This window comes from Anomalospiza imberbis, chromosome 6 (assembly GCF_031753505.1).
Source record: "Anomalospiza imberbis isolate Cuckoo-Finch-1a 21T00152 chromosome 6, ASM3175350v1, whole genome shotgun sequence".
In the NCBI taxonomy this organism is placed as follows: domain Eukaryota; kingdom Metazoa; phylum Chordata; class Aves; order Passeriformes; family Viduidae; genus Anomalospiza; species Anomalospiza imberbis.
Window position 1 is genome coordinate 37536279 of NC_089686.1, and position 27111 is coordinate 37563389.

A 27111-nucleotide genomic window follows, 5' to 3' on the forward strand; every position below is an offset into this window, starting at 1 on the left:
GTTCAGGTTGTTAATGAAGATACTAAACAATAAAGAAAGGCCCCTGGGTGTTAGAAAAGCCACACATTCCTCCCAGCGGGTGGCAAGGTGACCTAGCCTTGCCAGAGGAATGTTCCTTACAGTAACATTTTCCAGAGGGTATCAAATTCTTTAAAGTCCTTTCTGACATACCCTGGACTGTCCCTCAGCTTTTTTCAATCCAATCTTCTTTGGAGCATTTTTGTAATATCTTAAAATATGTTCTTTGCTGATTGTAGTAATACAGATCTATTTCTCTATTATATGTTTTTTTTCTTTTAATTTGTCATGTTCTTTCTTTTTGCTGACTTGTAATTGAGGTTCTCCAAGTTCATAAGCAAAGCTGGATATGAAACACCTGTAAGGTGACACATAGTGGTGTTAGAGGTTTCAGTTTTCACTGTTCTCTTTCACTGTAACCACAGGTGTACCCAGTTCTCTTACTCTGTGATTTGTGCTAAAAACCAGCTTATTGTTGACCCAGCACAATGCAATGCATATAATCTCTTCCCAGAGAAAACAGTCTTTTTTCTACTGGATGTCAAAAACTTTCCAGATCAGTTTCAGACTCTTGCAGGTATTCAGATTTCTTTGGCCGCAGGTTGTGGCAGACAGGCATTGTAAAGCCCAGAGAGTTGGGAACTGGGTGCTTTTCAAGGGAAAAGTTGTGTTCACCTATCTCAGCTGTGAACCACCTTGTCACGTGAGACACACTCAAAGGACTAAGTCTGCATTGGTACAGTCCTTGCTACTGCAAGCTGAGGTATTAGTAAGGTTTGATGAAATGATTTTGTCATAAACAATAGTTTCAAGTAACTGTCTACTTGAAAAAGGAGAATTTTCTTTCCTGAGCTTTCACTCTGGTCTCTTTCACTGTTATGCTCTTGTGAGAGAAATTGCTTTCTGGGTTTTACCACCAACTGAAAAAAATTATCTGATAAAAATATTATTTCTACTAACAATAAGTCTGTAGGTACTGAGTTAGCCTGTCAAACCTCAAAAAATTTGAAACAGCACAGCAGGTTTGGGTCAAGACTTTGCTTTGTCTCACATATCTATGGAATTTCTGATCTATTGAGATCCCTAAAGTTTTTTTATTGGATCCTCGAACCATAGCCCAGAACTGTGCACAGTCATTTTTCCCTAGATCCAACAGAGCCAGGAGAGTGGCTGGAGTCCTCATTCCTGTGTGCTGCTGGTATCTAGCACTGCAAACACACACACATACACAATTTGCCAATTCATCTACTTGTGGCTTCCATGAAAAAATGATGGGCTGAACGCTGCCCAGGCCGTTCCTAAGCCGTATGCATTTGATGAAGGTATTTGGATGGTTGGCCCAGGTGTCAGTTTGAGCAAGGCAGCAAACCCAGTATGAGCAGGCCAGAAAGAGTTGGGGAGTGTCCAAAGCAAGGGAGGAGAAGTGTTTGGGTGGGAGACTACAGTCTATGCCAACCCAAAGTTATGTGCAACTCTGTAACATCTGTGTTTATTTTTCCCCTGCTCACTGGATGTTGTTTTATAAAAATGAAGTTAGAATTAACTTCAATAATTAGGAGAAAGTTAGTCTGCTTTTGCTATCGCATTCAAAAGATGCTTCCTTTCCTCCTTTGTCTGAAAGTTTACTTGAAATATAGGCAATCTTCTGGAGGCTCTTATGTTTTTATTTTTGCCATACCTGTGCAGCCACACTTCCTTGTTATATCCCTGACCTTAACTCTGTCGTTCCCACCTGCCTGTTCTCCGCCACAGGAATAGGACTACAAAAGAGCTAACTTTGTGTCATTCATGTTTGCAAGGTTTGAATACCCTCTGAACATCAGGATCCTAAATATGAATGTTTAGTCTCCTAATATTTCTTACTTGGCTTGGGGACACTCCAGTTATTACTGTAATATTATTATTACTACTGAAATTAAATATCATGCAAATTAATATCAGCTCTATTCAGCTCCACTCTGTGTGGGAGAGCTTTGTGCAGCTAACATCCCTTCAGGGAGTTTGATGAAAGAACAGTGAATTACTTCTTGTCTGGTTTATAATATGCTGATTATGAAAAATTCTGGCCAAGATGATCTAGTGTTTTTAGTACTGTGAGCAAACTCTGGAGTTTGTTAAGAAGGTATTCTTATCTATCCTGCTAGAGGAAAGTAAAACTGTTACAAAAGACAAAAATAAAAAATTGTGAAAAGCTTGCATTTCTCATCTATTTTGCTTGAGACCCTCTCAAGCTCTTTCTGTTGCTAGGAGAAGGTTGCCCTTAGAGTATCAGTTCTTTCTTTCTGCCAAAATGCCAAATCCATATAGTTTCAATATCCTTGTTGATATTATTGGTATTATTCTCATTTGGGACTTTGAGTACTTGTGGTCTAGACCTTCAACTGATATAAATTCATTGTTGATACCAGAGGGAGGAATTTGACATTCTGCCAAGAATTTGCAGGTTATTTTTTAATTCTTACATGTTCCTTGACCTGCTCCGGGAGAGATTCTGTTGCTATAGCCCAAGACAAAATTTCCTTTTTCTCTTCAATTCTTCTTGGGAGATATAGTCCCATACACTGTACATTTGGTCACTCATGTGCCCCTTGAGCTGAGATAGGCCTCACTGAAACCTTTGGTTTCTCACAACAGAAATCTCTTGTATCATCGGCTCAAGCTGTTCATGGGTGACGTCCACAGACAGTTTTGGAAAACCAGACTGGGTGTTATCTTCCATTGGTGTCCTGGCATCCCAGGAGAGGCAGCAGACGCTTATGGAAAACAGCTCCTCCAATGGAGATGTTGAAGGTAGGCAGAGCTACAGTTCCCCTCGAATGGACGCCTGCTTTCCCCCAGCTCTGGCTGCAGCAGGAGTCAGCGGGCTGAGGCCTCAGGCCCATGTCACTGTAAGTGCCACCATGTGCTGGTTCTGGTGCAGGGCTCCCAAAGGCACAGTCAGTGCCCAAGAGTCAATAAGAAATGACCATGTAATGCATGTGTGCTGCCTTGGTTGTGTATAGATGTACCCTCTAAACAGCTGGCCCCTTTATATACTCAGTTTCTATCTCCCCATTTTGGGATAAGCTTTTACTTGCAGAAACTGCATCTTTCTTTGGAAATTCAATCCTATACAAGCCAGAGCTGGCTCCACTTGTCTGCTGTCTGACTGGCAAAGTCCTTGGCTTTTGTTCTGTTGGACATGTCTTCATGCTTTTTTTGGTTTCTTTTCTTCTCTTTTCATTTCTTCTATCATTTCTTTATTTAAACCCGTAATTTTTACTTTATCCTCTCTTTTTTTTGTGCATAGTTCTTCATTTATTCTCATGACTTTTCTTCAGACTCCTTCTCCATTTTCCTCATATTATCTCTCTTCCATCCATGCTGTGCGTCTCTTGTTTTCTTGTGTTTTTTTTTTCTCTTCACAGGGTACATTTTCCTCCTGAACACCAGTAGACTCCCAGATAGATGTGAGTTCAGCCTGCAAAGCCCCATCCTGCCTGGGAGCTTGGATTCTTGCATGCTGGAGCTGGCCATATGTTCACAGGACACTGTTCCTCTTCTCCAGAGATTCGCAGTTGAAATCAGATACGCGGAGACAAACAAAAACACAGTAACTTCTCTGAGACCTGGTCATGAGGAGAATGCCGGGTAAGACGATCAATTTTCAACTGTTGAGCCTTTGAATTGCAAGGTAGAGTGGAGTTCCTCCAGGCTGCTGTTTATCAATGTCTTTTGCCTTCATTGCTGCTATTACAGCAGAAAATAAAGGCATGACTTTCAGGACTGAAGCACATAGTCTACTGACAGGATGCCTGTAATAGACACAGGTTTTGTGTGTCCCCTTTGCAAAGAACACACTAGCTTGGATCTTACTCTTCTTCCCTCACATTTAGAAGGGTGAAGAATGATTAATTTTTTCACTGATTCTAGGACTGCAGCTGTAAAATGCATTCAGTCCAAAAACTGCCTTGGTAACATGACTGGTATGTCTATGGATTCAGTGGGTCCTATCGATGCTAAAAGGGTCCCAATTCTCATTTTGAGGTGGGGTTAATTTTACCTCTGTAATAATTTCCTCCCTTTTGGTAGGTTCAGGAGCATCCACTTCTGCTCCGTTTGTAGAGTTCAGGGAGGGAGAAAACTGAGGTAAGAAGAGGTGAAGGAAAACAAAAGAAGGTGTAACAACCCCAGATCTTGTCCTGTATTCCCTTTGATCCTGCCAACATTTTACTTCGTTATTCCTGTATGTAGCAGAATGCAGTAAGGAAGAGAAATGGGTAAAGGGAACAAATCACAACAGGAAAAGAAAGAGAAAAGTCCATGTGTCTTCTAATTTTTCCATTTTCCATGTGCTTGTTTTTCCTTTGCTGCAGTCCAACTTGTAAGAACCTGGGTCAGACACATAACAGAGTTTTTTATTTCCATCACCTGACTGACTCCCAGGGAGAACTTAAGCAATAGATCCCAGTTCTTGTTTTCTTTGAAGTCTTTGGCACTCCCCAGGCTGCCATGGAGATCTGTAGTGAAGAGTCCCCGTCGGCCAAAGATAGCAGAGTTTGACTAAAAAACCTTTTTTTTTTTTTTTTCCAGATCTCTCTCTCCCTCTTTCTCTCTCATTTTCAGCTGTTGCTCAGTTCCTTCCTGGCTATTCCTTCCCCATTTTCTTGCCAATTTCACTAGGAATCTGTTGCACTTTCTGGGATTAATTTCTAATATCCTTTTTTTACCTACTCAAAGCTGCCCTTGCTGCTTTTTGAATATTTGACAGGCCTTTGCAGCTGCAGCTCCATTCCACAATGTAAACTCATAAAATACCCTTACTGGTCAGACCAGGCTTCGCTGGTAATCACTGCAGCCTCTCTGGAAGGAATCATAGATGTTGTTTAGCAGTTCATTTGAGCACTGCAAAACAATTCTATGTGAAGGCAAGATTATCTCTCTAAAAGTGATGGCATTTAGATTTATCAGAATGAAGTTAGCTTTATTCGAAGTTGGCACATACTGGTATTACTTTTTCTTACTGAATGAAATGAAGCACTGGTAAGCTCACAGAATTTACTCTTAAGATTTTAAACAGGAGAGGAGACCAAGTCCTCTTTGAAATCAGGATAGAAAAGAGATAAAACAAAGTTAGGAACTATCAAATATCCTTCCTCTCCTCCCTCATTGCAGGAGAACTTTAAAATCTTGGTACAATTAAAAAAACCTGACCATGCAGGCAGAAGAGAATTTATTTCTAACACAGTGATTGACCTGCTTCTTGCTAGGCAGGTAGCCTGAAATGAGTATTCTCTCCCTGATTAAGATTTTAACAATATGGGTTGTTAAGGAGAGACTACCCTGAAGTGTTCCCTCTTTACGGGGACTTTCTAAAGGAAGTAGGAGTTCTACAAGCTTTTCTGTCTTAACCAAACACTGCTGCACAATTTGGAGGAGACCACGGGGGACAAGAAGCAGATGACCTTGAGATAGATGCCTATGTGTAATACCTAGTGTAACCACTGAAAATTACTACTAAGGGATTGTCTTCAGATCAAAGTGGAAACTTGGATATAAAAAAAGGCTAGGTGGAACTTTTTTCAGATAATCAGACACTCCAGGAAATCCTCCTTGGGTCCCTTTTGTCACCTCTCAATTCCATGACCAAGCTATACTTCATCATAAACTCCAGCTGCACCAGACTACTTCAGTGAACTCTCCTCTTTCTGGACCGAGAAATATTCTCCTGATGGTGTTTTCTCCTTCAGGATCCATCAGCTCCACAATTCCCAAAAGCTTAGATATATGTCACATGTAAGAAAAAGTTTCTCTCCTGCTCACCTCACCAACTAGTAGGACTTACCATTAAATTGGTAGTATTGATGCTGCCACTACTTTTTCACACAAAAGCCTTAATGAAAGAAAAAGAAACAGATGGACTTTTGGTACCATGTTCTCTCAACAAGTAGGGCAAAGTCACCAAGTTACGATGTTTGTTTTTAAATACCACACCCAAGATCGTGGTTGTTCTGAGATATTACCATTAGAAGGAGAACCGCTGAGGGAGTGAGGTGTTTGAGATTCTGTGTATTTACAAAAAATATATAAAATTTCATTTCTCATTATGTCAGTAAAGCTCAAACAACAGGAGCCTGTAGCCTTGCTTGCAAGGCCAAGCCTTCTTTGTCTGGCACTTAACTCAGAAAACCGTTTTCACTTCCTTAGGATTATGGTTATGGAGCTTATTCAGGTCACATCTAATATATGTTTTTTACTTTCTTTTTTTAAACTTTTTTTTCTTAATTTTTTTTACTATTTTGCTTATCCCACCTTTTCATCTTTACCACACAGACCCAGAATCAGCCACAGTTGAAAATTCTTGAGTCCTATGTGGTTTTGAGTATTTTCACATGCTTGTGTTTGTTGTGGACCACAATTATTTCAGTGTTCTTAGCCAAAACTGTTTCAATAGGAAGCTAGTTTCTTTCAACTCTAAGTACTCACACTTCATTGAAAATAAAAAAGCATAATTTGGGGCAGGGATAATATTTTCACTTTCTGTAGTCAATAAGCCTAGCTGATTTTGTTCTGTTTTCATTCTGGAATGGACACAGTACTCTCAGTAGATCAGAAAACAAAAGGTTCATGGCCATGTGCACACATGGGTTCTCAGTTAACCAACCTAGCAAAACTGTTAATTAATTAGTTTTTTGTGACTTCCCCCTTTTTTTGGAGGTGTGGTGGTGATAAAATGCTCCCACATCTTCTGAGACACTTGAAAAAACTTGCCATCTTTGACACTTCTATTAACGTGGTTGTTTTTAATCCACAAAAGTTATTTAACTTCTCCTACTGTACAGATGACAAGGGAGTAGCCTGGTAAGTGTTCTCAGATAATGCCTAAATGTGTGCTGACAACAATGAGCAGAGCCATTTTGATTAAAAAATGTATCTAGAAAGGGTGAGGCTGTCCAGCTGCTATATAAGACTATGAATTTTGAACACTAAGCTGAGAGTATGATTCATTTAGTGCCTCTTGTGCCTCTCTTGAACTTGCATCCAAAATTATACTATGTCAAAGAATAACCTTCTAAGAGTTTGGTGAAGGCTGGAGTGGTAGACATGTGTTTTGTGTTCTCTATTTCCTTTTAAGTCCAGTGGTTAGCACTGAATGTATGTGAGGACTTGCAGATAACAGCTTCCTGTGTGTATAAAAGTAAAGTAAAACTTCTAATCTTTATGTTCACTGATTTAGTCTAGAAGCATCTAGCATACACAGCTTTGTGTAAAATCCCATGCAGTGGGACCCCCTAATTTAGAAAATATTTCAGCTTTCATGTTCTGCTTTATTGCATTTTTCAGTCCTAATGAAGAAATGATTATTCTTTATATAAAATATTTCCTAAAATTAATCATCAGTTACCTGTGTTGTTTATGAAAATCACATCATAGAAAGGATTGGTAAGAAGAGGGTGGAAAGCATCTGTTCAGCAGAGAAGATAGAGAGGCTAGTGAAAACCCAAAGTAAACCCTACAAAAGAAGATTTAGAATTAAAAGTTTTCAGGGTGAATCTTGAATTTTCTTGCTTTAAGCATTAGATAGCTTGCAACACCAAACTTTCTGTCCATGCAAATTTCTCAAAATTATGTCAGACCCTGATAGTTCTTCCATGCATACAGATGAATTTTAACATCTCTTTTTAGAAGAAGAGTAATATTGCCTCGATACTTAAGATCTGGTTTGACATAAAATCAATAGTAAAGTTATTGCCAAGCTTGGTTTATCTGGAAGCCTGCTGCAATGATCCATCTTCTGCTGGATCAACACTGGGCTTCATTCCTGATTCCATTAGGAAAATTACATTGGCTCTGACTAGCTTCCGCTTCAATGGTGGGACCAAGCAAAGGCGGTGTAATTATTTACAGCATTAGAATTCTTGCTGCAGTTGGATCGAGGGGGCGAGGCTTTCTCTGAAGGGGAATACCTTGATGATGAAGAGACTTCATGCACAAAAGCACTCTATGTCATGCAAAGCCATTTGTCATTTTTGCAGCCTTTGGATGCTAGACAGCTTTTTCTGACATGTAATAAATGGAGAAAATGTCAGTAGCAGAGATATTTCAGTGCAGAACTGGGATACTTCGTGGGACCTTAATGCTCTGGGTCAGAAGAGCTGCCATTTCACAGAAGTAATGGCTTAAGATGGTGGTCTTGTTCTTCCACCAGATACCACAGCTCTCCCAGCAGAGATGGCAGAATGGACAGTCTGTCTTCCTAAGTCATGGCATTTCAGAACTTGGTTTATTGACTTAGATGACTAGTAGTTTTATTTTGATGTACCAGTCTATAAAGAGCAAGTTCCAAAGTGTCTGGCTCATAAAGCATATAGGATTAAGGTGCAGCAGTTGAACTAGTCATGGTTTTCAGCTGTGGGGCTTTTCAGTTGCTACTGCTAAATGTACCAGCTGTGAATCAAAGGCTGTGTGCCACAGGTTCCTGCACACAGTGTTGTGTTAACACTGGCAATACTGTGATGTCTCAGCTGGAATGTGGGCTGCAACTTGGTGGAGGTACTAGAACTATGCCTAATAGCTAAATTAGAAAGATTTAAAGATTGTCCTTGGCCTTATTGGCTCATTGAACCAATTTGATTATGGCTCATTCATTCTTGTTGTCAACAGGATGCAATGGAGTGATGAACAAAGCTGTGTCATGTAGCAGAAGTGACTCAGTTCTGGGTCAGTGCTGGATGCTCTTGGATGTTGTCCCACAGTGTGGCGAAGGGATATATTTATAAGAATATTTATGAGATATATTTATAGGTGCTGGATGTTCCTGAAGCTTCACTGTAATACAAATTGACAGCAAAGCAGCTGTTCTACCATGCTGGGAAGTAGGGATGGTGCTATTGCAATTCAGGGCTGTACCTTTCTGAAGAGGAATTAAATTATAATGAACTATTGAATATATTATGATGGGACAGGAAATAGGGTCATCTTTGTAAGAAGAGCTTGGTTTCCTATGAGTTCAGGATATCTGTGGGTATTTATATGTGTGTACAATTGTGAGAGTGAAAGGTGCATGGATGCCATAGAAGGGATAGTAAAAAATTACACAAAGTTATATAATTGGTTTGTGGAGGGAAGAATGCAAGAGAGGGTGATAAAAAAATTAAAGTTGTTTGGATTTTTTGCAAGTTGCAAATACAGTTCTGTGATTTTTATATTGAGTCCAGAAGAGATGTGTTTGTAATCTGGGTGCTGCCTTCTAAGGTGTTTCTGATGTGGAACAAAGGCTACATGACTACTTCATTACAGCTGAAGGTATTTCCTTAATGAAAAAGTAATACTAGGAGCAGAGCTGATCAACATGTCTTAACACTGTGGCCTGGCCTTCTTATTACTCCATTGGCAACCACTTAGGTCAGTTGTCCAGAGTGGCCCCAGTAACATCAGGAGTGTGTAGAATGTGGGTAAAGTTATCTCTGTCTGATACTATTTTCAGAAAAGAGCTTAGAGCAAGGATTCCTTTCTCAATAGCCTTGCTCCAATCCATTTACAAAATAATAGCACATATATTTAACTGTATTTTGCTGTCTTGTTAACATAAGATATAAGAACAGTTTATGGAAACAAAAATAAAGTAGAAATATTTTAAATAATTTTGATGTAGTTTTCAAATGATACCTGGGTACCTTGACTTCCATCAGACTTAATTTGAGTGAGGTACTTCAAAAATTCCCTTTTGGTATCTTTCTCTAGCTGTTGATGTCTGACCACCGTCTTTAAAATTAGGGTGCAGGGGATCATTTGTCTTTCTCCAAACTGCCACAATGCTGCACAATTGAGAAACCTTTGCAGTCTAGATTTGCAGGTTATGGCATTTGCTCTGTAGTGAAATGTAAATGGCACAAGTAATCTGCATTTCCTGGAACAGCACTTCTCTTCTATCCCTTGCTTTGTGGGTGCACTGTGGTTTGCTAAGATGGAAAATCAGATACCCCACAAATAAAGGATTTTATTCTTGACACAACAAAGAAACATTCAGGGTCAGACATTTACTTCCAGAACAGACAATGTCAGTGTTGGCTTGAGGAGATCCAGAGTCTTGTGCAGCTGCTTGGTTGATCTGTACTTTCAAGAGCAAAAAGAACACAATCATGTATGTGGAAAGCACATATTGGGGTAGTGTGTCCAAAACTGGTGATAATTTAAGACCCATTTAAGAATCATTGGGAAGAGTTGGATCTCTTTGTCATTAGCAATACGCTTTGCAGCAAAGATAACCTTACATGAGCTTGCTAGGCTGAACATCACTTGTTTTATATTAACACCCATTTGTTATCTTGCTATTTGCATTCTTTGATCCATTTCCCACATGAATACTATTATTTCTCTTTGCTACAGTGCAGAATCTTTATGCTAGAGACTCCATGGAATCCAATGTGCTGTGCGTATGTCTGATAACATTCTCTTGTCCCCTAGGATGAAATGGAAACACCTGGTGGCTCAGATTGGACGAATAGAAAGACCTTTCAAAATCACCCTGGTGTATTCAAACTGTGGAGCACAGGAGGTTGGAGTACTGGCAGTGGGCTCCTTGCAACTCAGGAACTGCTTTCATGGTATGCTGCAACACAGACAGGTTTGGAATAACCAAATGCATCCTCACCAATATAGATGAAGGTGATGAGAGATAGGATAGGACTTAGAAGAAATATGAGTAACTCAGAATTATAGAACTAATTCTAGTGATCCTCTCTGCTTTTGAGCTTTGCTTTGTTTGATCTTTATATGGGAAAAAAAACCAACAAAACAACAAAACAACTGGACTTATGCTGAATCCAACAACAAGGATGGGAAAAGTCATTACCTAAATTATTTTAGCATTTAGTATTTTTCTCAAATAATCCAGAACAACAGTCTACCCTGTGAAACCAAAGCCTTTTCCATACTTGGGCTTTATCTAACAAATCTATGGAGAAAAGAAACATTTATCTGCCCCTGATGGGGTCTGTTTGCTACTGCTAGGCTGAGAATTTCTATTTTAAATGAAAATAATCAGAATGTAATTATTTTCTCTAAAGTACTGAGTGCTCAGCTAAGACCTCAGTTTTACTTGGAGCTTACAGTTTTTTTCTGAATGTCATGCAAATGATCCTCAGAGGCAGTGCAGAACCATGCTAATATCATCTAGGCTTCTTGGAATTGCAGGAGTCTGTCAGCACAGGCAGTCATCAGGTTGGGGACATAATCATCTTCAGTTCCTGAATTTCATGACTTAATATAATGTTATTGTTTGCATTTTGCAGACTCTGTAGAAATAGCCTAGACTGTAATGTAAAAAGAAAACACTATTGTGAGCATGTTTTTGATCACATTAGAGATTTAATTCTAGTCATTATTCTTTTAATTTAACATGCTATATTTTTAATATAATTCTTTTTGACAGTCCTAGAATTTTGAGGGGATGCATACAGCCTGAAGCACTGTGCTGTCAGTCTCTAAACTGTGCATGTATCTGACACAAAACAGTTATCATGAAAAAATATTATTTCAGAGTGTGTACCTGGATTGCTGCAGAGGTGTTCTTTTCTCTTTCTCCTGCAATTGGTTCTTTAACTTTTTGTGTTTTTTTCAGAGTAGTAGTGATGCCAATGTAACTTCTGTGCAGAGCTCTGCTAAAGGGCAGCAGGTCCATAATAGGCCTGGGCACATATACATCCACAGGACAGGCTGAGTGTATTGAGAGCTATGCTTTTGGGAAATATCAGACTTAAAAATCATGTTCAGCCTGGCAGATGGGTACCTGTGAAGTCAGTCAAATACTACCAGACTAGAGCTGACTAGACTAGTTAGGGTGCATGAATAAAATTTGCATATTGCAAGCCAGCTTGCTGTGGAAGCGGCTACCTCATGGGCTGGATGCCACAGCTGGCAGCTGGCACAGCAATGAGTCAGCAGCCCAAGTGCTGGTTAAACTTGAGCCTCAACATGGCATAGCAATGTGTCTATCAGGGCTGGAGATAAGTGGGTGTCCCTGCCACCAGCAGCAGGGTGCCATGCAGCGTGTCACAGCTGCCTGGCAAGTGCACAGTCATGTCTGCAGAACTGAGGAACACATCACAGTAGGAAACGGCAAGGCCCTTCATTAAAAAAACCCAAAAATGATCTAAAGATAGAACAATCACAGCAAAAACAGTACATCAGAAAGAGAAGGGCAAGAAATTTGGTCCAAGAATCTCATGCTGGATAGAAATCTACATGAAAATAGCAGAGATTTATCGTACAAAGGACAAGGTCTTACATGTGAAAATTAATACACATGAAGGGTCATACACATTCTGTCAGCTTATCTCTGGATTTAGTTATCTTTTGTTATCTTTTTTTTTCCCATTAGATAAAGGAAATCAAGACCTTTTTGTATATGACAAAGGCTCAACCTTCCCCTGCTTTCACGGAGGCTGTGTCAGCCACCTACAAATCTGTGAGTTCAGCAGTGATTGCCCTATCAAAGAAGAGGAAGGAGTGAGGTGTGGTGAGTATGTGGCATGACACTTCATGGGAACCTTCATTCTATTAGAAGAAATAATTTAGAATACAAAATAAGTTAAATTGATTCCATCTTTAGATTTATTCAGTATTTCACCTCCTGAATTAATTTGTCACATTTACATTAATTGGATACCAAGATTCTCTTTGAAAATTCACCCTATATAGAATAAAATGGATTTTTAAAAATTGATTTGGTTTCTTAAGTATTGCAGTATGGAGCTCAATGACCTTTCCTTCACAGTTATTGCTACTTCAGAGAAAGGCAAAACCTTATTTACGTGCCTACAGCTGGGTGAAAATTTCCTTCTGGACCCAAGATCTAAACCTTCCCTTCAGGGAAAGGTATTAATCATCAAGAGTCCTTCCAAGATCCCAGTTCAGGAGTTCTTGCACATCAGGACAGAAAAATCCCTTAACAGTATATGTGGTGCTGAGAAGCAATTTTAGCTTTGTTCCAAGTACAGTGGTGATTTAAAATAATCTGTTGATTTGCCTTCCTTTAAGTGGACACAAAACTTTGTGATGCCTGCAATTTCATATGGAGCGAGACCTTTACAAATATGTGGCAGTGATTTGCCATTCCTGAGATTATGGGGGCTGCAGTTTTGCCCAGTATTTAGAGTAGGACAGCACAAAAAAGTCTCAAATGTTTCCAGAAGCAAAGTGTTGGCTTTCTAATGGTGACTCTGGAAATAAACTAATGAGACCTATTTTGACAGTGTAGCATAGGCTGGATAACTTGGACAACCAAAATGGATTTTCACTTTTGTTATTGTTTGTGTTCTTCCATAATCAAGTTACTCCTATTTTCCTACTTTTTCATGCTCTCGATTGTAGACAGTCTCCCAGAGGGTTCACACTGCTCTTTTGAAGAAGGTCTGTGTGGCTGGACCCTGAATGAAACTGCAGCATCTCCTTGGTCTATTCGGGGCTTTTCTGAAATGATTCAAGAGGACTCATTTGTAGGGTCTACTTTGCAAGCCACTGGTGGTAGGTTCCTCATTGTTCTCTCTCCCACTCTCTGTGCATGCATGTACACAATAGCCTTGAACTTTAGTTTATTTAAATTGGTTTTAAAATTTTGGCATCATTGCCAAATGAACTTCAACATCAGTATTATCTATAAAAACTTCAAATGCAACAACTTCAAATTAACTTTGAACATGACTCAAAACTTTATATTAAACAAGTTCTGCAAAAAAGTTAACACAAAACTCTCAGATACAAGGATTCTCCTTCACCTTTAAAAAATTGTATAATGAATACTTCTTCCCTCCTCCTTCCTATTATGAGCTGTGCAGTTGCAGAGTAGTTCAACAGCAATATGATAACTGCTGCATCACAAGGTAAAGATTGCCCGAGAGAACTGCAGAATTGTTAACTTGCTAAATAAGAAGGGAGAGGCCAGACCATCACCTGTTCAGGCTGAAAGTCAAAAGTGTTAACACACATGAGCCTTGCCTCAGAGTTCCCTGCCAAAATGAAGGGTTTCCATACAAGAGTTCTGTTTGTCTCCTGAGAGCTTGTGTAAGCTCTCCCTGGAAACAAAGACTGCAAATAAACTCTTCCAGCCCAGTGTTTTACTCAGTAAGAGTCATTGATGTTAATGGTGTAGGAATTAGGAGTGTAGATTGGTGTGCACCTCTGTATGGGAGGATATTGAGTGGTATCTGAGGTTTATCCACTCACATTCCAATAACAGATGTTGACTTTTGTGTTGCTGAAATCTACCAGAGTGTTTACTATAACCTCACCAACAGACTTGCTCTCAAGTCCTGCTTACACCTACATATGCTTACATACCTGCACTAACATTAATGATGTTAAATTGTTTCAAGTGATTACACAAAATAGCAAGAGATCATTTTGTCTTTTTCACTTTTGTGTTCACAGGACACTTCCTCTATGTGCGAGCAGACAGCACTCAGACAAGTGGAATGGCTAAGGCTTACAGTACCATCTTGCCAGCCAGTCTTGCCACTGAAGACTACCAGGTGTGTCACTGTGTCTTAGCACCTTTGTGGAGTAAATCATCAGGCTGTAGGCGCGATTGGTACAATTAGCCTGTTCTCCGGTCTCTCTGCACACTCTATACAACACTGGAAAGCAGAAGAGCTGGCTATAATGCCTAGCTGGCCACTTGTTCAGAACTGAAAAGGAGATGAGAGGTGCATCCCCAGTAAGTGAAAGCAGAAGCCCCAAATCAGTTACTCATTGTGGAAAACTCCCCAGCCTAACTATACCAGTTAGGAAGAGTTACTGAGAGGGAACTCGGAGAGGTGCCAACAGCTAAACTGTATGGGGCAGCCAGTGTTTGTAGAAAAGGGAGCTGGCTGGCTGGGCCATTGAGTCTTTTAGTATATCTGCTGCTGAGATTTTCCTTCATAAATTCTGCAGTACTTGGGCAAGACTTAATAAACTTGATAGTTTCAGTGAGAATAGGACTGTGAAGTTAGAATACATTAGATTTTCCAGAAATAGATGAATATAATAGACTTCTGATGACATTCTTCAGGAATTCCATAAGGTTAATGCAACCTGGCCTTGATAAAATCACACAACTTGCCTTGCAGCCCTGAGATGCTGGAATTAAAAATATTAAATAATATTATAGTCATAACGCTTAGGAAAATTAAACTGCAAGTTTGAGCTGGAGTCCAGTCTTGCTAGGGGAAAAAGAGAAAGCTTTGATGCCTCCTAATTAGAGCTGGGAAAATAAATATTGTGCAGGTGCCAGAAATGTAACTTTGGCATTTATATTTATTTATAAATCCAGGTAAAATATGCTGGGTACAACATAAACAACAAAATAATATGTGACTGGAGATAAGTTTACAAAACCAGGAGAGGAGAAGCAGTAGCTATTGGTTATTGTGTAAAGGCCACAGGAGATCTGGATCCATTCTCCTCCACTGGCAAGGATTTAAGGCCACATGGCAGGACCAAGGAACTTCTGTTTGTTGCTCTTTGCAGAACATGTGTCTGCTCCCTTTCCTGCCAGTACTGGAGCTCTCTGTAGCATTAAGGATTGCTGAGTATTTGCAGCAGTGGTAGAAATGACAACTTTCTCTTGCTCTGTGGCAAACTGGAAGTGGTTGCTGCAAAGAAAGAGGAACAAGTCCTGCTTCGAGACATTCTTTGGCCTGCTGATTTTGTTGTTCACTTGTCTTAGGGGTGCTAAAATTTAGGTGGTGCCTAGGAGTTGGGGCAGGTAGATGGACTGAGGTTTCTTGCCTCTAGAGACAGTCCTTGTTTCAAAGGTATTTGGGGCAGAACAGCTCTCTCCTCAGAAAAGGCAATAACAAGAAAACCAGTCCTCTCACCCAGATGGTGTCAGAGGCTGTGGATATTTTCATTAGTGGTTGACGAACAGCTGCCCGACAGGAGTGCCAGTTCAGGCCTTCCCTGAGAAAATTCTGTGCTAGTAATGGTGCTGAGTCAAATGCAATCAGTGAGTGGGGCTTAATGATTTCTGTCATTAAAGAATTTGACCCTGACTTGGAGGTTTGGTGTCCCAAATTCCCAGGGAGGAGAGAAGTGACTACCTTTCCCTTTTGTCACATATCACCATTCTTTCCCTCTTCTTCCTCTGTTACAGATTCAATTTTCGGTGCATGTTTTCGGTAGCTACAATGGTACAGTCTCCTTCTTTCTCAGGGAAGAGATAAAGGGAGCTCCAATCACCTTGCCAATGTGGGAAAGGGCAGGGAGCTGGAGTGATCACTGGTTTCTCATCACCTTACCAATGCCAGTGCTTCAGAACCGGTAAGAGCTCCACTCAGCAGCCAGGGTTATCCCTATAGATTTAGGAAATTGTTACTATCTTTATTGTGAAGTGTCACTTTCATTCCTGCCTTTTTTCAGGGCTGTTTTTAAGCGACTCTGCTTGCTCAGGAAGTATTCTGCCGTAAGTGCATATCTTTGTGCACATGCACAGCTCAGCTCAACGCAAGCCCACACCATGTGACTGCACTTCTGTGCAGCCTCAAACAGTACTTATGTTTTGGGAACAGCAAGCATCTGTACTAAAATCTTTTTAGCAATCTGAGCAAGCCAGTGTACTCACAGGGGCAAAGTGCTCCTGGCAGGGAAACAGCTGCATTAGCATAGCTGCTCTTCATACTCCCACAGTAAAAAACACTCATGTAAGTCAAAGGGATGGCAATTCCACAGTTTAGCCAATAGAGCTGTCCAGTTTAGGATCTATATCAGTGTAGCCTGGGCAGCTGGAGATCCTTCATTCCCACATTACTGATGCAATGATTTCAGAAAGAGACTGTTGCCCAAATGAGCTTTACATTAAAGTTTTCATGGGTTTAGATGTAGAAATACTGCGCAATATTGATTTTCAAATGAAGTGAAATATTGAAGATTTAAAGAATTTCAATGGAATCAAATTTTATTCAGGCATTTCTCCTCCCTCATCTAGTGTCACTCAATCTCAAGCCACGTAGCCACGTAGCTGGTGCTGGTAGCTGGTTATTTTGCACAATGTAAGCTTTCTTTTTCAGTTTCTTCAATCTGGATTTTTTTTTTCATATTCCTGAGGAAGGCCCGTTTCACATGAAACTTAAGGAAAAAAAAAACCCTCCAAGTCTATACAGGGAATATTATAAATATTGCTCTACCCTCTTTCTAGTTTAATTTCCTGATTACCTTTGGTGTCAGTATTATCATGTGTTCACCATACACACCTTTGCCATGAATGATTCCTTTAGGGTAGGATTGGTCTGCCTGCTAGCACTGTATTTAATAATTTTGTCTGACACCATCTGAAGCCCTATGGGTTAGTATCTGTTTAGTTATGAATATGTAAAGTATGGCCAGTGAATTAGTGCAGAATAACTCTTTTCTCTGGGCACTCTACTGTGGATCTGTCTGCAGCAGAGACCAATGGGTTCTTCAGAGATATTTAAGACCTTCTGCCTCCTCTGATATACAGTCCCTTATGCTTGTTCCCTGAAGCCTCTAATTTCTGTATTGGCCCTTAATTCTGAAGCAAAATGGAGCTTACATGGCAGAAGGGCTTGGAAAGCAAGATACTTTTTTTGAGCACTAGCCAGAATAGCATCAAAAACCAATTGATATTCAAATGTTCAAATACTGCAATGTTTGAAAAAGTTGAGCACTTAGGCAAAATGAAAGATGTAGTTAGGTCATGCATGCATTTATTATTACAGTCTGTTTCAAGTAGTTCTATCTTGTTTTACTTCATGTAACCTTTCTGTATGACATTTTCAAATTTAAAACTGAGTGGCAGAACAGTGATGATCACTGTGAATAAGGATGGAACTGTTCAGTCTAGAAGGCGAATCTGTACCACCTGTGATAGCCAGGTGACTGACAGAAGTAATAAGTTGCCATTTGCTACATTGATCTGTAACAGATGCAGAACAAGCACACAATTTGCTAGAAGTTGCTGAAGCTATTTCCCCAAGGGAGGAAACCCTGGTCTTTGTGCTCCCAGGACACGGGCTCCATCTCAGTCTTCTTGTCTTGTTGTTTCCATGTTCTACTCCTTCTGTCCTGTCTTACCTGCTACTGCAGGCACTCGGTGCCTTTCTTCCTTGTTTTCATATACTTGGTCTCTCTTTCTTTTGCTTCAGCCTCCCATTTGGGAAACCATTTTATCTTTCTCACGCCTCTGGTTGTAATTTCCTTTCTGAATTCCTCTCTGCTTCTTGTTTCCATCTCTCTTCTAGCAGCTGCTGTGTTTGTGTGTTGTTTAGTTTGGTTGTTTTTTTTTGTTTGTTTTTTTTTTTTTTCTTTTTTTTTTTTTTTATGAAGTCCGAATCCCTTCCTTGCACTTCCCTTCTCCTCCTAGCTATCTCTTGTGTGCTTTCATTTCAATGATCCCAGACCTACAGTAAAGGTTTATTCCCAGTACTCCTGTTTGACTGGCTATTTAATTCTCTCTGTAGATCTTGGGCCCAAATCCCCTGCACACCAAGTCCAAGCCCCTCTGCTATAAAATTCCCAGTGAGCTCCCAGCCTCTCTCCAGGATAACACTTGTTGACTCTGGATTCAGTTCAGGCAGCTTTTTTTTTCCCTCCTGTTTGGCCAGAGTCAGCAACAGAAAGAAAGGCTGGGGAAGAAAATGTTTATCCGTTAATTTGGAAGGGTAGTTCTCACCTCATGCAGCTGAAGCAGGACCTGACATGGTTCATAATAGTACTGCTTGGAAAGTACCATTTTGCCTGAGACTTTCAGATATCCAGGGAAGAGGAAACTGCAGGATTAAAAAAAAAAATACCAGTTATGGAAATGTCAGGGATTTAAAAATTTCAAATATATTTTCTTAAAATATTAATTGATTCTCATTCATGTGAAAAGAAAAAAAACACCTCATGTCTGCCATGTGACTCTCTTCCTCCCAAATTTCAGATCTCACTTCCAATACCTAGTGGCACAGAGTGCTTAAAAAGTTACCAGCATTTTTGAGCATGGTCAGAATCATGAATTCCTGCATTGCCTCATCCTCAGCACTCACAAAATGCTTTGACTGCTAGAAAAGCCATACCAAATCACCCGAAATAGAAAAGTTCAGTCTAAATCATGTTAATGTTAGTGAAGTTGAAAACAATTGTAAACAGAGGTGTGTAATGAACATTGCTGGACAATTTTACTACAGTTTGGTATAAAACTTCATGAATGACTATTCTGTGTATTTATGGGTGTTGTCAGCTTTCCTTGGTAAGCTCTAGCAATGCTTAATTTTTAGTGCAGATTTTGAGCTGGCATGCTGTTTTTCTGTATCCCAAATCTCCAGGAAACTCCTGTCTTTCTCTTGCTATAGGAAACTGCTGTACTTTCCCCTTGTTCCTTAAGGGGATGGTAGACAGCAGTAAAGTGGGTAGGTATAGACCGCACTGGGAGAAGAGTAGTCATGAATTTAAACATAACAAGTTGCAGGCCATGAACTGCTTTATGGGGCCAAAAGTAGAGAAACCTTAGCAAAAAGAACAAGGAGGACATGAAGGCTCTATTTAGGCAGCTTTTAGCAACACCTTCATCCAATGAATTTATTTCTTAGGAGAGAAGGAAGGCACAGTTTGCTTATCAGTCGCCCAGCTGGGCATCTATCTACTTTGAAAAACTGCTTCTGGTGAATGGCTGGCAAATCCACTTATTTGGTTCACACACACAAGGAAAAATAATGTTATCAGGAGAAAACCAAACAAGCAGAAGACCAGACAACAGAGAGCTGGAGAACATAATTTGTTGGAGTCAGCAAAATGAGATCAATGAACGGGAACACTGGAAACCCCTCTGGCTAAGACAGCACTGAGTTCAAAAGACAAATTTCTCCCCTTTTTCTGAAGCTAAGAGGAAGGGGAGGCATACAGAGCCTAGAGGTTATGAAATGTCAATTCTCATGCACTGGGGACGGGCAGTGTCATTCCTCAAGGTCCCGTCTTGTACTCAGCTGGAACAGAAACCTGCCTTGCAGTGCAGTGCCAGGGACCCTTGTCTGCTCTGTCTCCATGGACCAGACACAGCAGATTGACCTGACCAAGGGTATAATGCCATGTGAGTGCCTTAAGTAAGGGGTAGGATGTAGTACTGTGTCTATGCCTGTGGGTCCTATAAGTGCCCTGGTTCTGGGCTCAGGGTGCTCTGACCCTCTTCCATCAGATAGGTGGGGGAATTATTGTCATTTGTTAGTGGACTCATATACGAAGTTTGAAAATGCTCTTGCTAAGCCTGCTGTTGAAGAGAAGGGTTTCTGTAGGAAGGGGATCTAATGAAAAATTCCCCCACTAACACCACAGCTAAGAGATCATTCAGGGGACCCTTGATTTGCATTTGCTGCACTTACTTCCACAGTGCTCAGATCCTGAAGGTGTGAATGCTTTCATTTAAGCACAAGGGGTCATTCTTGAGTTGGAGTAAAAGCAGTTAATCCTTAAAGATTTTTGTGTAGCCATGCAACTAACTGTGGATATCGACCAACATTTGGTTGGTGGGTGGAATGCACACACATATTTTATTGCCACTAATTTGGGACAAGTGTGTTTCTAGGCTGAATGATTAATGTGGTAGGCAGGTCAGTGCTTGATCTCTCATAAATCATCACTGATCTGTACCAGAGACAGCAACAGAGGTCCTGCCCATATGCTTTTAATAAGCTCTAAATGGACTGGACATCAGACATCTGTTTATTTCTGAAATGTAATGAAAAACAATTCAGTCCTATCCATTAGAAGGAGATCCTTCAGCTTATTTTCTTTCTTCCTTGTGAATTCAGAAGGTAGCAGTACACATGGACATGACAGAGCTCCTAGATAAGGAACACCTGGGCATAGTGGAAAAAGATGAGACAGCCCAGGGAGCTAACTCTTCAAGGAATTGTGGCTGAAATTGATAATGTCCTACCCTTCTGAAATAAACTCATGTCACCTTCTGAGTTACATTGGCTGAGGATCAGGCCCAAGACATTTGGATATTCTGCTCAGTTTTTACTCTATCTCTTTGGGGGTGGAAAGGAGGAGATGTTTTTTCCCCCAGTCTAATTCCCTGACTGTTTCTGGTAATTGAATATGGATGGTTGTTTGTGTATAAAACTTAGTGGGGGACAGTTGCTTGTATGTATGTGCAGATAGCAGGGGAAGTAGGGCTCTCATTCTTGTTCCCCATGAAATGTGAAATTGTATGAATGTTGTGGCACTTAGGAGGAGTTGATATGTGTCTAACACTTAGAGGAAGACCTTTTGGCTGCTCAGCTGGACTTGTCTGGAGGAAAAATTCTAAATAGTGATGATGTTTTTTCCATGATAAGGGAACATTGTATTTTTAGGGAGGTTGTTTGTTTATTTGTTTTGTTTTTCCCTCTCCTTAGTCCTTTGTTGGTCTGCTCTAAAACATCTGTTTTATTGCAAAGGTTTCAACTGGAACTCTTGGCAACCTGGGGCTGGAATTCCCAAGCTGACATTGCTATCGACAACATTACATTTGGCCTGGACTGCTTCACTGACGGTGAGCCACAAATGTTGCAGAATCCCCTAAAAATTTCGGTAGTGTAATCAGCATCCCAGAGGCCCAGGACGCACAATCTGTTCTCCCCACAGAATGTGCCTGGATAATTTGTGTCAACTTTTTCAGCATGATGCCATTTTATCTCAGACCTACTGAAGATTGCAAGTAGATGCAATTTTTCTCTGTGTCAGAGTCTCCCAGTGCTCTTTTTTTTCCTCTAAGATGGGATATTCTGTATCACATAGTTGAGACCTGCCTGTGTGTCTTGGCAAGAAACACTAAACTTATTCCTTAACCCTAAATGGAAGGATTACATCACACTATTTTTCCATAGTCCCTGCTGATCTATGCACCCTGGTAATTGATACCTAAAACAAATTTGTTGAAGTCAAAGGCAAAAGTCACCATATTTTTGTGGAGAAAAGGAAGAAAATGAAGGAGTAAATAGACTCTCTGACAATAAAATTTAGATTACTCCAACAAATTTGTTTTAGTCTGTAAGGAGGTACATTAGCTATCACTGCCAGATATATAACAGCTTTCCTTTGCTTCATTACATTGAACGTGACTGACAACTATTCCAGAGAAAAATGGAGCCAGTGCTACCCTTTGAAACATGTTAGCAGGAGTTGTAGTGGATGTTCTTAGCAGACATGGGGAAGGAATTTAAGTACTTAAACTACTTGCAAATATTAGAAACTGCCTTCTTTTGTCCCTGGGGAAAAAAAAATGCTCGGTTGCAAAGGAACTGGAAGATATGCAACACTTGAATGGTAAATTCTGTTGCAGACAAAATGTGGGTTGGTGATACTGTGTCACTCTACGCGTCACCACACTCAATATGTCAGCATTTAGGGTCATAGCATGTCCCTGCAGTGGCTAGCTATAGCCTAACATAACATATGGGAAGGCTTATGTGAAATAGATGTGGTAAAAGCTCATCAATAGAAGCCACTATTCCTTCCCATCCTTTTCTGGTTCAGTGTCCTGTTCATCGTCCCTTTGTTCTGTGGGCACTGAAACCACTCTTCTATAAAATGCTGAGTATGCACAGTTTCACTTGAAATTAAGAGGAAAAGCTGATCCTTTATGGTAATTTCATTTTTTCACTCTAGCTCCTTTACAGTCCTCTCTCCAACCTCCATGCTAGCAGTTTGTTTTGGAATTTTGAGGAAGCTGAAGGGAGTGACTCCAGATGCACTTGGGCCAGGTGATGTGCATCCAGCTGCTGGAGTTTACTGCTCTCAGACAGATCCTCCAGTTTATCCACAGACATTTTTCTGGGAGTGGTGTAGGTACGCACCCTTTGGCAAACAGGTGGGGTGTAAATGCCCCTGCAGCAATGTTATCAGAGCTTGTCCATTAGACCACCCAGGGTACCCTTATTTTCAATGGGATGAATTGCACTGATGTCCAGGAGCAACTGGACTTACCCCATGCGAAGGCACGGCCCAGAGATGTGTGAGTCATGCAGAAGAAACATCACGAAGGAAACATTTCTCGGAAGCCTTGCACTTGCCACTGTTCCTTGAATCCTCTTTGCAAATTGGCGTTTTCTCGCCTCTAAGAGCAGCCCCCTTGTATTTGTCTTCTCATGACTTTAATTCAGTTATGTTACAGAGAAGCCCAGCTGTGTTTTCAGTAATGAAATTACTTATCCCTGGTAAGGACAGGTTTCAGATGTCAGAGACAGAGCCAATTAAAATCCAAGCAGTGAATTCTTTTCATGAGGGCAGCAGGAAGGATGTATGGCAGGAAGGAAAGATTTGCTGCTTGCTAGGATGTAAATATTATTTTCTCCATCTAGTTCAATCTTGTAGTTCAACTCTACAAAACCCAGTGCTGAATGAAAGCACTGTTTTTGTATGCAAGATGGGAGAGAAGGTGAGGTTTTCCACAGACCTTAAAACTGAGAAGAAGGTTCAGTAAGATTTACGTGAACAACTGAGTAGTGAGGGCAGCTCAAGAGACATCAATAAGGACAAAACCCAAACAGGCCATTCTTTATGGCAGCTCCTGGGCAGCTCCTCGGCATTGACAGATGTTTTTCCCTGTGAAAAGGGTGAGTTGAAACCACATTTTGGCTTATACAATCACCTTGTGTAAGACAGTGTCACAGACTGGATGGCATGTCTGGTTCTTTGTGAGAACTTCATGCAGACAGGCATAAAGATACTTCATAGTTTCAGTGAAATAGTGTTTATATAGGAAAAGGTCTGAATTTTGAGTGTTTTAAAGTGAAAATCTGGACTAGCACAGCAAATAGAATGCTGATAGTTGAGTTGCCCTTCTCACTGCCTTTACTATTATCTTTTGGTGCTCTAAGCATTGTATTCCAGTTAAGATCACAAGTCTGTGGTCTATCAAATTCTACTGCCCTGGCCTAGAAAGACTGTGCATAATTTTCAATTTCCCAGAAGATTGCTTTATAAATGGCAAGACTGTCCAAAGAGACCTTTTGTGTAGATTACCTCTACTTCTTGATTTTACAGTCCCTGACCCAGCAAAGTCTGATATTCAGGAGTACTGCAGTCAGCATTAGTGAGGTGGAATCTTTGAAGAGACCATTCGTACCTTGAGGATCCTGTGAGGCATCTTACTCTGATTAATCTCAGCCACCAGATCCCTATCTCCATTTTCATTACAGTCACAGAGATATTGAAGCAGTGAATGAGTGAATTACTTTAGCTCTCAGCCTGCAGAAGATGTCTCCTCTTTCTCCTTTACACTTCCCTCTGTCTCATTTCAGTGGGGGAATCAGTGTTAGCTAAAACATGGAGAAAGGAAGTCTGTGCTCTTTGCATTTTTTTGATATAGATGCACCTTGATATGAATTAATCCTTGTTCCCTTCCATTCACTTTACAGTCAACATGTTGGCTGTTAGAAGAGGAAGTGGAAACTAAAATAGACTGAAGGAGCAGCCCCTGGGTCCCAGGGCTACACTAGGTTTGTAAAAAATGCCCCCTTACAAGTTTGTGTCTGACAGTGCATAACACATCAACCTTTAAAGTGTTAACAGCTCATGTGGACAGGCTATGCTCAGCCTGTGGTGCAGCTCATCTACTGCTTAGTATGGAGGAGACAGAAAGTTTCTTCTGGAGAGCAAGGGTTTGAGACTGTTTGGAGAAGGAGGAAAGACTGTTTGTTTGGAAATGAGACATTGCCTTAGGATACTCATTGGGATGCCACAAAAAAATCCATGCAGACACAAAGATCAGCTCTCTGTTTCAGAGAGTGATTTACATTCCTTTGCTCTGGCAAGCATAACCAGACTTCTGGTACATCGCTAAGTATCTGAAACTGTTGTGACCTTTGGAATCTGTAATTCAGTGCAGGCCTTGGGGAGCATCTTTTCTGGCCATACATTGTATTTTTCATTCTGTTTTCCTCCTTGCATTTGATTAATTTCATTTGTTTTGAGTTAATTTCATTTTTCACTGGCTTGACAACTTTATCCATTGAAGTTCTCCATCTCAGTATGAGCAGAGTGTGTCAGTACAAAGCTTTCTTTTATTTGTGTGCATCAATGTGCTTTCAGTCAGACCTGGAGGGAATATTCTCAGGAGTAAAAGCTCAGCAAGGTCTCCATGCTTCAGTTAGTTATTTGGCCTTTCTGACACAGCTAACAAGGGTGTTAATTATTGCTATTTAGAGAAGTGGCTTTGTGGCAGAGATAATTGTCCATCTGGAACTGAGTTAGTCTCTTTTCAGTAGAGCATCAGACAGCTGTTAGATTCTCACAACTGGAACAAATTGAAATATTTGTAATGTTTTTCCACTGATGAAAAATGTTCAGTATTAAATTAACTGAGGGCTCACAAAATGGAAAGAAGCCTGTCCTTTTTCTTAGAGATTTTCCAATCAAAAATCTGCATAAAAATGGGTAATTTAACTGTTGAAACAGGATGCTTGCATATTATGAGGCAAGGGTTCATTATTACTTTTTCCTGTGGTAAGGCAGCATTGGTGTTGTAGTGTTCTCAATGCATTCAGACGATTTAGATCAGCAATTGATTTGAAATTCCTCCTCTCTGAGAAAGAGCTGGTTTTCAAAGGCCTATCTCAGTGGTCAGAAATGTATGGTTTTGGTTTCTGATTTTCAAAAAGTTTGTCCAAAGATTTACAGCTTGTGTCAAGGGTATGTTTCTATTACTTAACTGTGTATGTTAGTGAGGCATGTAATTTTATTTAGTTATTTATTCTCTAAGTGAGTTCTCAGGTGCTAAAAGTTGGTTGCTGAGGTGGAAGGGGTCTGTTAAGCTGGGTTACTCGCCACAACACTACTCAGAACCAAAGACAATGATTTTTGTCACCATTCTCCTTTACACTTCCAGTCATTTGACTGTCCAGAATTGTCATCTGCCTGTTTGACCAGCAGAACATCAATACCTGGTATCTGTTCTCCCACACTACATTTTTCCTAGAATCTCCTGTAATCACAGCTAGAGGAAATTGCAGACCAAGGAGCTTATCCTGCATGGGATAACATGGAGGGTCTGTGTTCCTGTGAAGACCCACTGCCTTCAGCACAGATACAAGTAGCTTACCTAAGACTTGGGCTCAAAAGAGTAATACAAAATTATGATTGTTCAATACACCTTTTCTACCCAAGGTAATATTTACTTATCTTAACCATATGGCTGTATTTAATTAATTAATGTAATCTTTAAATTTTCCATCACTCTTTTCTACCATCCTCCCACCTCCTTCCTCTATTCTACAAACTATTACAGGAAGACAACTGAATCATTTTGGTGGGAAACGCCACTACCCACGTGAAATTAGTATCATGGATGAACATCTTCTGAACCCCCTGGAAGAGCCCTCCCTCCCAGGTACATGATTCAGTACTGAAAACCTGGCTCTTGGCTATAAAAGGTGGCTCCCTTCCTGTCTCCTGTGTGATCTGCCTGCCTACAGCAGTGAAGCAGCTGCAGATAATCCAAAGATGTGGAGGCTGTGTCAGGTAGTCTCTCCAGCTTTGGCAAGCAGTTTGCTGGAGCCCAGCTCACCAGCCCTGAGATGGCAGGTCCTCTTTAAAGAAAAGCAGAATCTCTTCAAGTGAAAACAGAAGCTGCATGACTCAGATTCGGAGTGCATGGAAAGGCAGCTTAGGAACAAAATGTATAGACCGGTACAGACAGTTAGGAATAGAAAGAGTGCTGAGCGCTGAAGCTGAATAAAATGAGTGTAGAATAGTGGTGTAAAGAAGAAAATCCAGGGAGAAGTAAGGAAGAATGAGGAAATCCACTGAAGGGAAAAATTGGATGAAAAAGTAGGAGAACAAGGGAACACTCAGGACTAATTTACTGGTAGTGGTAGAGATTGCCACTCTGGAGGACAGATAAGAATCGTGTGGGTGAGAAGAGCTGTCTAAAGGAGAAGGTGAGGAGGAGAGGTTTTCATGAGGCTGTTTTGTGGCCAACAAATACCAGTGTGTGACTGTCCCAGCTCCTGAAGGTTGTGACACCTGGAATGTGACAATCTGTACTGCTGTCTGTTCCCATTAGGTATGGAGGATGCTGTAATGCAGCTGAAACTCATACTGCATTGGTCATCTGCATGTTCACAGGATGATGTCTGTTGGAGATAGTTTGCT

The 27111-nt window shown here is 40.5% G+C and overlaps 1 protein-coding gene across 3 annotated transcripts in view; it reads left to right on the forward strand.

Moving 5' to 3' along the window:
- The window catches only part of LTK (leukocyte receptor tyrosine kinase), a 97027-nt gene that overhangs the window by 41530 nt on the left and 28386 nt on the right, over positions 1–27111 (forward strand). For 2 of the 3 annotated variants that reach the window (XM_068193467.1, XM_068193469.1), the window contains exons 3-11: positions 2653–2808; positions 3426–3648; positions 10465–10604; positions 12380–12517; positions 13372–13524; positions 14428–14528; positions 16133–16299; positions 21417–21511; positions 26246–26347. In XM_068193467.1, coding sequence (XP_068049568.1) covers positions 2653–2808; positions 3426–3648; positions 10465–10604; positions 12380–12517; positions 13372–13524; positions 14428–14528; positions 16133–16299; positions 21417–21511; positions 26246–26347 — 1275 coding nt within the window. The remainder of the gene's footprint in view (positions 1–2652; positions 2809–3425; positions 3649–10464; positions 10605–12379; positions 12518–13371; positions 13525–14427; positions 14529–16132; positions 16300–21416; positions 21512–26245; positions 26348–27111) is intronic. The other variant, XM_068193468.1, reaches the window with a different exon arrangement.